The sequence below is a fragment of the Ictidomys tridecemlineatus genome, chromosome 10 (assembly GCF_052094955.1).
Source record: "Ictidomys tridecemlineatus isolate mIctTri1 chromosome 10, mIctTri1.hap1, whole genome shotgun sequence".
Taxonomy (NCBI): domain Eukaryota; kingdom Metazoa; phylum Chordata; class Mammalia; order Rodentia; family Sciuridae; genus Ictidomys; species Ictidomys tridecemlineatus.
The window spans coordinates 131,200,317-131,213,490 of NC_135486.1; the positions used below are offsets into that span (position 1 = coordinate 131,200,317).

The 13,174-nt window shown below is 46.9% G+C and overlaps 1 protein-coding gene across 1 annotated transcript in view; it reads left to right on the top strand.

The window, feature by feature from the left end:
* Positions 1–13,174, top strand: part of Pdilt (protein disulfide isomerase like, testis expressed) — a 32,735-nt gene that overhangs the window by 10,551 nt on the left and 9,010 nt on the right. The window contains exons 3-6 of the mRNA XM_005323911.3: positions 6,193–6,326; positions 7,375–7,512; positions 10,851–10,961; positions 11,052–11,177. Of these exons, the coding sequence (XP_005323968.3) occupies positions 6,193–6,326; positions 7,375–7,512; positions 10,851–10,961; positions 11,052–11,177 (509 nt within the window). The remainder of the gene's footprint in view (positions 1–6,192; positions 6,327–7,374; positions 7,513–10,850; positions 10,962–11,051; positions 11,178–13,174) is intronic.

A 13,174-nucleotide genomic window follows, 5' to 3' on the forward strand; every position in this document is an offset into this window, starting at 1 on the left:
ACCCGGTGTGGCGGTGGGCAAAGGTGCGACTTACGCAGTCGAGGGGGAGGAATAAAGAATGTCCAGGTGATTCTGCCCTTTTTCATGCTTTATTCACTCAGATCACTCAATACAGCTCTGCAGGTTCTTAATCATGACAATCCTTAACGGTGGGCATTGTGATAGACATGATCAATTTACAGCAAACACACTTAATCCTTGACAGGCTCATGGCAGACATCCCCCTGCATGCAAAGCTCCAGTGCCAGTCTAAAGTCTCAAGCCTTGGGCTCTAAGTCCAGCAGACACACAGGCAGACCGAGGCCATCAGGTCAGGAACCGAGGCAGGCTTCTCCTGGGGTGGAGCTGACGGCCGGTAGAGGAGAGGGTCCCAGGGAGAAGTTGCAGATCTCACCAGGGTCAAGATGCGGCTGCAGAGTTGAGAGCCGTGAGGATCATAGAGAGGATCAGGCAAACGAGGACAAGAGTTGGGATGTCAGTCCACGGTCCTCATCAGGCTCCGGGCATGTGGGCATCAGTGTCGGCTGGCTGAATGTCTGTTCCTTTTCTCCATCATTTATACTAAATTTTGGGGTTTCTGACCGTCCCTTTCAATCCCTAGCAGCTGCTACCAGATTTCTCAATAATGTCATTGGTCCTGAGGTTAAAGCATCAGCTCTGGTGGTCCCCCCCTGATTTTCTCACCTCTTGCCTGTATCAGGGTGAGGGCAACATGACAGAGACTTCGCTCTGAGTTGGCCAGGGTTGTGAGAAGTGACTTGTTTATGTCAGGCTATGCCTGATGACCCTGTTGGAGGGCTCTGTAGGCGTGCCTGGTGGGACTGCAGGTTCAAACTGGAGTTTTAAAATGGAGTTGCTTAGGCTAAGGTCGAAGGCCATTCTTACACCCAGGGTCTTTTCAGCTTGTGGCACCACCTGTTTCCCTCAAGAAAACCTGTTTCACCCAGCAGCTGGGTGAGGAGCCATGGGTGAGGATTTGCGGCCTGGAACTGACAAACCTCCCTTCTATTCACAGTGACCAGAATTCTGTTCCATGGCCCCCAGCAACTACAAGAAAGTCTGGGAAATGTGGTTTAGCCCCTAAAGGACATACAGTTGTCCCTACCACAGCCTACACCTCAGCTGATGGGCCCCGGCAGCCCCAAGAGGTGGAGGGTGGGTATGGGACTAATGAACACCAGGCCAGAGATCAAACTCCTACTTCTACTTCTTGCCCCTGTCTTTGACTTTGGAATGATTTTGAAAAGGTCCCAGGCCAGGAAAAGCACTCAGTAGCCAAAAGGGAGACTGACAGATAACGACAGCAAGACAGGTTTGGGATGGAATTCTGCTGAATACTTTAACTTAAACTCATTTATTCATTCAACGTGCATTTATCGACAGCCTTCCATGTGTCAAGCCTGACCTTGGCAGTGAGGATTTCTGGAGAATTATGAGTCTTGGTGTATCCTAATTTACACGTATGGATGGGTAAACATCTGTAAAAGGAATGGGTGGATAAATGTTACAAAAGCAACGAACACGGAGAGCCCAGCACAGCCTCTACTGTGCTAGAGAATGTCCCTTTTATGTATGTGTTGAATGATTGACACTCAGGAAACTGAGACGGCAGCTTCCAATAAACCTGATAGAATTGTTGCAAGAATGGGGTGGGGGGTTGGGGAGGGCCAGCTTCTTGCCAGGGCTGGAGGGTGCTTTGCAGTTCTCAGGATGGACACAAGGGGGCGTGAGGGACACAGGACACTTGTGGAGGAAGGTGCTGCCCAAAGAGAACCTGAGAGCTATTACATAATGGCTCCTGAGGGGCTGCGGCACCCAGCAGGTGTGCAGGAGGGTGGTGCTTGTATGGGGTGAGGAGAGATGAGGAGTCTGTCACTTTTCTGTCCCTGCCAGCAGCGTGAGAAGTGACAAAGAGGGCTGTTTCCTAAGACACTGAGTAAGGACCCTCGATATGGGGACCTGTGACTCCAGTAAGCAGCCTTTGGTGGGGTGTTGGCTTTGGGGTTGGCTGTAAAGACACGAGGAGCCCCCGTTACTTTGCCCAGGTCCACGTCTGCTCGCAGAGTGGCTCAGGTCTGGCACATCCCTCCCTCCTGGTAAGGGTGAGCTAGCTCCATGGGAGGCCATCAGGTGGCCACGGGACAACTCCCAGGCTGTGTGTGACGGTGTCAGAGAAGATCCCAAGGCCTTCTGGCCCCTCTGTGGTGGGAGCCAGTGCCTGGGGCCTCCTCTGCCATGCACCAAGCCTCATCCTCACCTCCCCAGAAAGCCTGCTCCACTCCTGTGGTCCTCAACACTAGTGTCCCTGCCATCAGAGCCCTGGCCCCACAGGGTTGGAGCTGAGAGCGCCAGGAGGGCAGGGGCCAATCTGACTTCCACTCTGTGTCCTGTGAAGAGGCTTCCTGTATCGGCAGCACCACTCTCACCCAAGGAATAATCACTTCCTCTTGTCAAAAGTCAAGTTTCCTCCTCTGCAAAACGGGGGTGGCGAAAAATATCTACCTCCCAGGGTTTCTGGGAAAATGAACCAATGCTTGCAAGGCACAGGGCCTGACACCTACCTGCAGCATTTACTGGACTCCAGGAACTGCCTAGGCCTTCCCATGTGTCATAGCAACCCAGTGTAGGAGGTGTCTTAGGGATTAAAAAACTAAGGGACAAAAAGACAGAGTGACTTTTTCAAAGCACACCCACTAATATGCAACAGGGTCAACAAAAGTTTCCTGCAAAGGGTCAGATAGTAAATACTTTAGGCCACATGAGCCCTAAAAATCTCTGTCACAACTCCCTACTCTACTGATGCAGAGTGAAAGCAGTCATATGTCAACGAACAGGCATAACTGTGTTCCAATAAAACTTTATTCATAAAAATCAAACAGTGGGCCAGAGTTTGCCCCCTTCACAGCTGTAGTTTGTTGAGCCCTGTTCTGCATTGTGCTGTAATAAATGGTGGGCGTGTTTATTATTATTAGCTTATTAGTTTAAACTATTAGTTTCCTCAAAGCAATTAGGTTCTTAATAGATTTTTGAGTCTGAATGGAGTGGAATCACAAGGGCCCACTGTAGGCAGGCAGGGGTAAGGGGTGAAGGGCCAGCCCACATTTCTGCTGATTTGTTTACCCCCTCCCCCCACACCATTGTCGTACTATTCCTAACCAGAGAAAGAGGCAACAGGATGTCGGGATGGAGCCCGGGCTGGGACGCAGGATGCCTGAATTTTAGGACAAGCACTGGCTACGGGAACTTGAATAAGTTTGCAGACCTGGGGGCAACTGGGCTTGCAGTTGCTCATGTTGTTGACTTATTGACTGATGCCTCTTCTGCCTACTTGACAGGACGTCCCTGAGCCGAGAGGGGGACAGTACTTTGCATACTCCTGCAGTGTGACTTTTAGGAAAACCTGTCTTCCAGAGGCTGGTGGGATGTAGCCCTTGACGAGGTCAAGGCCGCAGTCCCATCCTCCTCGAATCTCCAGGATGGATGGTGGGAAAGGCCTCGGCTTTCTCCTGGAGGGCAGCAGACTCACACTGCCCCCAGGGCCTCGGCTAATGACATATTTACAGCCTGCCTGGGAACAGGCAGCTGTGCCAGCCCCTGTCAATCATTGACAAAGGGTTCACACCTCATTTGTCACCATGTCCTCTGGCTCATGGCCAAGCGCCAGGGGAGAGGCACGGTGCCCAACGAGGGCAGTGCCTCAAATGCAGGTGCCCAGGAATATGGTATTGGCCAAGTTCACGGCTATTTCAGTCTCATGGGAACCGGAGGGGAAAGGGGGACCCATCCATCCCAGAGAAGCCGGTCCAAGATCAAGTCCCCTAAGCTGGCTCACCTGATGTTCGTTCACTGTAACTGGGAATGATTTCTTGAGCACCTAGGATGCGCCAGACCCTCCTGGAGCTGCTGGAGCAGCTCCCACTGAACCGTCATCACAGCAATTTCAGAGAGAGACAGGCTCCGTGGAGAAAGCAGAATGTGTCATAAGACAGAGAGGGACTGGAGAGTCGGGGAGTGGAGAAGACGGAACCGGGACTTGAAGAAGCTGCCCTCAGAGAGTAAGGAACCCAAGCCTGGTGGCCTGGAGGACCACGGTGTGTTGACAGGGAGAGAGTGGCCCAGGGCAGAGCAGAGCCCCAGGTCCGATGGCTTGAAATCTAAACCCACCTGAAGGGTTTCTGTACACTTTTTAAAAAATATACATGCATACTTTCAGAATTTCTAAGCCAATTATTTTCCTGGCACTTTAAACAACATTTGGCTGGACAAATATCTACAAGAGAAGCAGGTTAATTTCTTCTGTGTCCATTTTTATCTTCTCCCGAAAGATAACTAGGAGCACCATGGACACAGAAACTCAGCGTTGGGACTGAATTCTCAGGTCTAACTCTGAGCCAAGGCATAACCACGTCCAGAACTCCTGGCCCAAATGCCCTAGAGAAGTCCATTCAGTATGCCCAAGAGTCATGCCCAAGAACACATTCAAAATGGCCCTCGGCTGGAAACAGTTCGCAGAGGCCGGCTGAACTGTGAAACACACAGTAGGATACCACACAGCAGCGGGAATGGATCTTCAAGTGCATGGACAACAGGAATGAATCTCATAAATGTCACAAAGCCAGACTCAAGAGCACACACTATGTGATTCCACTCACCCAAAGTTCAGGAACAGGGCAGGCGGATGCCTGCTGCTAGGAGTTAGGACAGCGGTCACCCTGGGTGGGTAGGGTGGGGTGGCAGCACAGCAGGGACTTTTGAGAGTCTGGTAATGTTCTAGTCCTTGATCAGAGTGATAGTTACATGACTACGCTCATTTTGTGAAAATTCATCAAACTATGCTATAATTTTTGCATAATTCTGCATGTAAATATACTTCATTCTAAAGTGTGTGTGTTTTTTTTTAAGGCATGATGCTTTGGGAATGCATAAGCAAAGAAACTGAATTTAGATCCCTTGGCAGTGGACTTAGCAATTCTGGGTGCATTCATTAAGCCCCATGCAGTAATCTGTCCTGCCACAGGGTCTTTGCACAGGTCCCCTGCTCTCCCTGGAAGCCTTTCTTTCTCCTTCCTGCCTCCTGGTTAACTCCTATGCATCTTTCTGTTTCCAGCTTGTGTGTGATTCCTTCCAGTACAGCTTCTGGAACTTTATTGTCTAGGTCAAGTATCTTTGCAATAGGTTTGTAAAACTTTGCTATAGGTTTGTAAAAACTGCACATGTGCTTATGTGATTATTTGTTGAATGTCTTCCTCAACAGAATGAGAGCTGTGGAGCCATGGGGATGTGTTTGTTTCTGTCACCCTCATGTCCCCATGACTAAGCATGGCACTTGAGACCATAGCAGGCACCCCATACACATTTGTCACATGAATAAGTGAAGAAATGAATAAGTGAGTGAATAAATAAAGGTCTGTGGATTTATTTCAAAGCTATTCACAACAACTTCTTCCTCTTACCAACTCATGTACATTGTTCTAGTCTATTCTACAGAAGACACTGAGAAAGTAATAACTTACGTTTCTCACCATCTGTGAAACTGATATTTCTAGGAAACACATATGCATCTGTACATGGCCTGTGTCCATTCTGGCCCACCGTAGGTCTCTGCAGATGCAGCATATGTGTCTTTAAGTGCTTGGTACCTCCCATATAGTAGCTGAGAATTGAAGTCAGGATCCTATGACCTTAGAGGATATTTGGGTCTCAGCTGGGGAACTGGATTCACAGAAGGATAACAGGCTATCCCCCAAATCACAAAGCTATCTGGTCTTTTTATTTACATGTTAAGAAAATAAATTCATTTTTCTGTCACTTTGGAGAGTTCGTGAGAAAAGATTCAAAGGCTTCCTCCTAAGTTTGAACCCAGCTTAGTTAGTTCACAGGCTATTAGTAAGTAGATCCTTCATTTCCTCATCTGCAAATAAGGAGACTAGGAGTATCTATCCCTGTATGATTATTGTAAAGAGTTTGTTCAAGCAAAACGTTCAGCAAAGGGTCTTGCCCTTGGAAAGAGCTCAGGAACATTTACCTGCTGTTGTTAATGTGCATACCTTGGAGCCTGGGGGAGAAAGGGAATGAGGAAGCCGATCTTGACCTTCAAGAGTGGGAACCCAAGACAAGGTACTTCCACCCGACACATGAGGAAGCTAGGCCTCCTCCAACTCAGGAGGCTACTTCCGTGGTATCCTTTTCCAGGAGTGGTGGAATCGACAGCCTTGGTAGTTTGGTTGAGAAGACAAATTAGCCAGAAAGCATTTTTGTTCAACACCAGCAGTGATCTGGCAGATTTTGTGACCATCAGACCCTTGGTCATCGTTGGATTTTTCCAGGTACGGGGGTCAAAAGATGGGAGGTGGCTTTTCCACTGTGGGCTTGGGAGCGGTTGAAGTAAGGACACTCTTCCACTTGGGTTGTTTCAGGCCCAAGTGCCCCATCCCAGGAGCTGGCTTTCTGGGGCAGCTCCAGTGTTCAAACAAAAGGAGAAAAAAAAATGGCAGCTGAAATGTTAAAGACAGTGTTAGCAAGATGGATAGGAATGGAGAGAAAGAAGAGGAGGTTGACGTATTTATCTAACTGGTTTTAGTCATACAACTAGTCTTTTGGGGGACTCCATTTAGAATGTCACAGAGTAAAGGGGTGTCTACTTTCTGCTTTGAGAGCTACTGATTTCTATGATTCTGGCAGCACCAGCTGTGTCTGGGGTGTGTTGGTCTCCACCCCATGTTCTGTCCAAGCATCCCCATAAACGAAAACCATTAACACTTCTAAAATATGCACCCATTTGAGAATGCATCAGCCCTCATCATAAATATAATAAGGGGATATGTTTGGAAGAGACATAAATCAATTAAAACTGATAATGAGCTATCTCATAATAGCTTTCTATTGATCTTATTATTTGCATATATAAATAATTTGCAACTTATTTTTGCTTTCAGAAAATGAGTTTCTCATGGATCTAACTTAATTACTCTAAATTGATGACTCCCCCTACTCCCAGCCAAGTCACAACTTGGACATCCTATTCACCCACAGGGAGAGTGTGCCTCTTCTCCTCCCCCTTCTTGTGTCTCTGGTCCCAGGTTTGTTTCAAGCTGAAATATGAAGGCCTGAGTATTGGCCGCATCTTGTTACCAAGTTCATATCTGGTGTTACATGTGGTCAAATCAATTGCTGCTTCTGAAAGTAATTCAGGAACAATATTAAATACTTCTCCATCCCTGGGACACTTCCCCTAAAGGGAATTCAGATGACCCAGCAAAACACCAGAACTTGAAAAGTTAAGACAGATTGGCCACCATTTCCACCTTCCCCTTAAATAAGCCAGATATTTTTTGCTTTCTATTGAAACTTTATGGAGCATGCTTTCCCAAACAGGACTTAGAAGAGGAGGTTGCAGAATTATTCTATGACACCATCAAAGACTTCCCAGAGCTGACGTTTGCAGTGATGGCTATCAAAAACACCCGTGGACGTTTCAGCGTCATCCTGGACAGTGTCCTTGTGTTCAAGAAGGTAGGACTTGGATCCTATTTTTAGTGAGGGGTCTCTAGTTCAAAGTAGAAGAACCTGTGTGGGCTTCTGGTCCAAACTTGGTGACATCTCAGTTACCTGGTGTTTCTCTGGATTTTATGGTCATTCTCCATTGGGATGATGCTGCTCCTCCTTCCTTACCCAGTAAATACCATCCATCAAGGTCCAATCTCACACGTTTGTTTTTCTTCTGGCCCACGCTTCCCCATCCTCCCTCCATCACCCATTACCACCTATACACCCGTGACTTATGAATATCTGTCTTTGGCCAGACTTCTCCAGTCTCCACACCCTGACAAGCAGCACCAGAGGGCTCAAGGCGCCTAAGCTCAAGGTCATGGTCTGCCCTTCCGGTCTTCTGCATGTTTTCATTCCCTTGGTAGAGGGCGCCTGGTCAGATCTCTGACCATGAAAACCTAGGCATCACTCCAACCTCTGTCTCTGCCCACCCTTCAGGACCAGTCCATCACCCCAGTCCTGCCAATCTTATCTCTCAAACACCCCTGAATCTAGGCATCTCTCCCTGTCTCTTCTGCAACTATTCTAAATGGAGTGATCAGCATCTCCTATAGCCTATGGCAATCAGCTTTGGCCTGATCAGAACAGATCAGGAGCTCTCAACAGCGTTCTTCCCCAAATTCAAGACTGGGGATCACCTCTCTCCTCTCTGAAAGCCCTTTAAAGGCTTTCAACGATTAGCATAAAGACTGAAATCCTTAATGAGGCCCGTAAGACCTTCCAAGGGACCTTCTTGGTCCCTTTCCACGATTTAGACCTGAGCTGCCCAATAAGGCAGCAACTAGTCATTTACGACTGTTACCATTACCATTAATTGAATTGAAATTTTAGTTCTCCAACAAAACTGGCCACATTGCAAATACTCCACAGCCATGTGAGGCTGGTGGCTGTTGAATCCCAGAGCTCAGATTTACAGAGCACTTCCACCTTTTGGAAGTTTTGGACACTGTGGTCTGTTTCTGGAGGATTCCTCAGTTCCTTCCCACGGGAAGCCAAATCTTTCCAATTGCCATGTTACTTACAGATCTTGTCCAGAGAGGATAGTCACGTATCCAAGGCCACCTAGGAGATGTGTGGAGTGGTACCCAGATCTGCTTGACCTACAGGGAGGGCCGTGAGCCTTCAGTCTCCTCTCGGGCCTGGGAAAGCCATGGAGAGGTTTTAAGTTGGTGGATACAATAATCTGATTCACTTAGCATTGTCTTCTCTAACCCCATCCATTTACCTGCACATGCCATGATTCTATTCTCTTTTATTGCTGAGTAATATTCCATTGTGTATATATGCCACTTTTTAAAATCCATTCATCTATTGAAGGGCATCTAGGTTGGTGAAGTGAGACAAATGCTGAATATTTTCTTTGATATAAGGAGGCTGATTCATAGCGGGGTATGGAGGGGGAACATGGGAGGAATAGATGAACTAACTCTAGACAGGGCAGGGGGGTGGGAGGGAAAAGGAGGGGGACATGGGGTAATTAATGATGGTGGAATGTGATGATCATTATTATCCAAAGTACAGGTATGAAGACACGAATTGGTGTGAATATACAACGAGAGATATGAAAAATTGTGCTCTACATATGTAATAAGAATTGTAATGCATTCCGCTTTCATATATAAATTAAAAAAGAATATAAAAAAGATAGTTAAGTAAAATAAAAGGGAAAATGTAGAAAACAAATATTGTTCTATCCTTTGTATTTTGTTCTTAAATATATATGTATATGCATACATGTAACATATAAACTTATATATGTTTATGTATCTCAGCATAAATGCATAAGATTAATTAAGAATATTTACTTGGAGGGAAGTGAATTGGGAGATTTGGGGATTTGTCCGATAAAGAGATTAACTTTTTATTATACATTCTTTAATATCATTGGAAGATTTGCCATATATATTATTGTCCATAAAAAATTGTTTCATGTTTTACACCTTTAACTCTACACTTGGTAAGCCTAGCTCAGTTAAAAAGTTAGTCAGTTAGTCACTCTCGTTTTAAGTCCTGGCTCTGGGGCTGGGGGTGCAGGTCAGCAATGAGCACCGGCGTAGCATCGGCAAGGCCCTGGGTTCAGTCCCCAGACCCATCCATCAACCCTGGCTTCGCTTCTTACTAGCTGAGCAGCCTTGGATAGGTTACTTCACTCCTCTGTGCCTCAAATTTGCTGAAGTGCAAAGTAGGAGAGATAACAGCACCCAGTTCCGTGAGATGCCAGGAGGATTAAATAAGATGTTTATATAACGTGGTTAGAACTGTGGGTGGCAGAATGTGAGCTCTCTCGTGTCATTAAACTATGATTTTGACCAATAAGGAGCTGAGACTTTATCCAAAGGATAATTTGGTGCTATTAGGTGTTTGAGTGAGAAAATAATGTACGATCAGTTTTGTGTCCTAACAACATGGCTGTGGCGGAAATGTGGGGAATGGATTGGAGTCAAGCAAGAAGAGAAGAGGGAAGGTCAGTGGGAGGCAGCTGCAGGGAGTCCAGGTGACAGGTCTGGACCAAGGTGGGTGGTGGAGATGGAGAGAAGGAGATGGAATAGAAATTCACATATATCTGCTGCTTCTCTTTCTCCCAGAGACTTCAATCCTGGGCTACAAAGAATCGAATTGTTCTCTGTTAGTCCAGATCCTTCTGAGAAGCAGTTACCAAGCAGGCTGGGAAATGCAGAATATTTATTAGGGAAAAGAAGGACATCAAAGAGTTGGGGGAGACTCTGAGTGACATTAGACCATGGTAAAGATCTCACTCTTTGGAAGAAAGGAAGGAAGGAAGGAAGGAAGGGAGGAAGGAAGGAAGGAAGGAAGGAAGGGAGGGAGGGAGGAAGGAAGGAAGGAAGGAAGGAAGGGAGGGAGGAAGGAAGGAAGGAAAGAGGGAGGGAGGAAGGGAGGGAGGGAGGAGGGGAGAAAGGGAGACACTTTGACCCAGTGGCGTTCTAAGAGGGTTTGTCAGAGTTGCCCACTGGGGAGCCGATGCCCTCAGTCACTGGGTCGCACACTGTCCAGCCTCGGCACAGATATTTTGATGGAGTCCGGAGCCCAGACGCAGTATCTGTCAATCACACTTCCTGCTGTTACAGATCTGAGGTGTTCACGGGCTGCCACCTGCCTGGACCCTACCTCCAGGCTAGTCGGCTCAGTCGTTCATATTTACCAGATACCTGGGTGCTGTATCCTCACCTGCCACCACCCCTCACCATTCTCTTATCCCAGGGCAAGATGGCACCGTTTGACTGTATTAAGTGCCCATAGCAAGGAAGCTACTGCCCTCCAATGATTTTCTTCTTTTGCTCAAGGGAAAAATCGTCAATCGTCAAGAGCTCATTAATGAGAATACCAACAAGCAGGACCTCCATCAAGTCATAAAACAGCACCTTACAGATTTTGTGATTGAATTCAACTCAGAGGTCAGTCAGCAGAGGGTCCCCGGGGGAGACGGACAGCTGGGGTGAGCCACAGTGTGTGCTTGCGATGACAGGTTTTCCTTGGAATTCCAGAACAAGGATCTGATTTATGAAATGCGCGTCTTTAATCACATGCTGCTCTTTGTCTCCAAAACCTCGGAGCCGTACGGTGTCATCATCCAGCATTATAAAATGGCATCGAAGGAGTTCCAGAACAAGGTGTGTAGAATGGGCCGTTGCTCCTTGGGGCTCTTGGGTGGGATCACCCGTCAGGCAGACTGTGAGGCCATTGGCCTGTCCTGCTTCTTATAAATGAAGCCGGGAATAGTTTGTGTATTGATTTCCTTATTTGCCTGTATCAATACGATGCATTATTTACTATTTAACTTTAAATCAGCCTCCTTTATTACTCTTTCCCAGCCTCTCTGCCATTTTGGCTAAGCTTCTGCTCCTTCACGCATCTTTTTGATAAGGCTGCTCTGGGAACATGATGGTTGGTTCTGTTTTGATGGAGCCCCTGGACTAATCGTGGGTGATGGCAATATGGTAGCATTTAGCTTGGAGTTGAGGGGAGAAGGAAGACCACTCCTGCCTGAAGTCGAGGTTTATGAAAAACCTGCAGGCATGAAGCAGCATGGCTGGTAAATCATTGCTGAGATTCTGGACTTGAACAGACCCCAATTCAAATTCTCTCCTTCTTCTAAGCTTTGTTGTCTTAAGCGAGTTTCTTAACTCTCAACCTCAGGACCTTCCTATGGGAAATGAAGACTTGTAAGAAGAATTGAATTAGAAGCACCTGGCTGGGTACAGTGGTGCACACCTGTAATCCCAGTGGCTAGGGAGGCTGAGGCAGGAAGATTGTGAGTTCAAAGCCAGCCTCAGCAAAAGCGAGGTGCTAAGCAACTCAGTGAGACCCTGTCTCTAAATAAAATACAGAATAGGGCTGAGAATATGGCTCAGAGGTAAATCCCCTGAGTTCAATCCCCAGTACCAAAAAAAGAAAAAAATGTGAGAAGCACCTGTGTTGCTTGTGATTATTGTCACCATATCATCATGAGAGACAAACCAGCCTGAACCCTAAACCTACACATCATGTTCTTACCACCACCTAGACTCTGGGGGCTCTTTACCCAACTATTTTCTTAATTTTTAGAAGAAGTATGATAATGGCAAGTTTTTGTTTTTCATGTGATGAAAATTATTCTGAAAATTTTTTTAGTTAAAAACTTTTAAACCTAAGTTAAACATAGAATAAAGCCACGTGAGTCAGTCACCTTCTTGTCAATGTGGTCAAAATACCTACCAAAAGCAACTTAGAGGAGGACAAGTTTACTTGGGCTCGTGGTTTTAGAGGTTCAGTCCATGGAGGGCTGAGTCCGTTGAGCCCCCAAGATGAGGCAGAGAATCATGGCGGAAGTGCGTTGTGGAGAAGCTCTGCTCTGTTCATGATGGCCAGGAGGCAGACAGAGGGAAGGGGCTGCAGGGGTCACACCCCCAGTGACCACCTCCCCCGGCCACGCCCCACCTGGCTACAGTTACCACTTATCAGTCCCTTCAAACTGGGATGGACTGATGCACAGCTCTCATGGTCCACGCGTTTCACCTTCTGAACATCCACCCGGGAGCTTTGGGGAGACACCTCCTGGCCACACCATAACCGTGGGCATGGGCAGAGTTAACGTTCATGCGACATCCTGTCACATTAGTTACCAGAAGGATGCTTCCTAGCCCAGAAATCCTTCTTACAAATATATTGCCTGTTTTTTTCAATTTTACACTAAGATTTTTTTTTCAATTTTACTCATTTATCACCATGGGATAAGGATAGCAATTCATTCTTAACCGAACCACCATCTTTCAGGTTATTTTTTTTTTTTTAACTCTTTGAACCAGCTGGAATTTATTTTAGGCACAGATGGAGAGCTGATTCTCTTTTCCCTAATTAACTGACCTTCTCAAATGCCATTTATTGAGCCAAAGATAAACAGACCAATATTGCTCCAAAGGTCAGACCCCCAGGTCCACCTCATCGCCTCTGTACCCCAGCCCCAGCGTGTCCAAGGTGGCTGGTACTTGTTGAAAGTATACGAGGTGACCTCAACAGGACTGTTCTTTCAGTCCCCCTGGGACCTAGAAGAGGGGCACGCTTTGGAGGCCTTCATCTTCCAATGGATGAATAATGACCGGAAACACCAGGCGTCTGCAAGGGCCTCTCC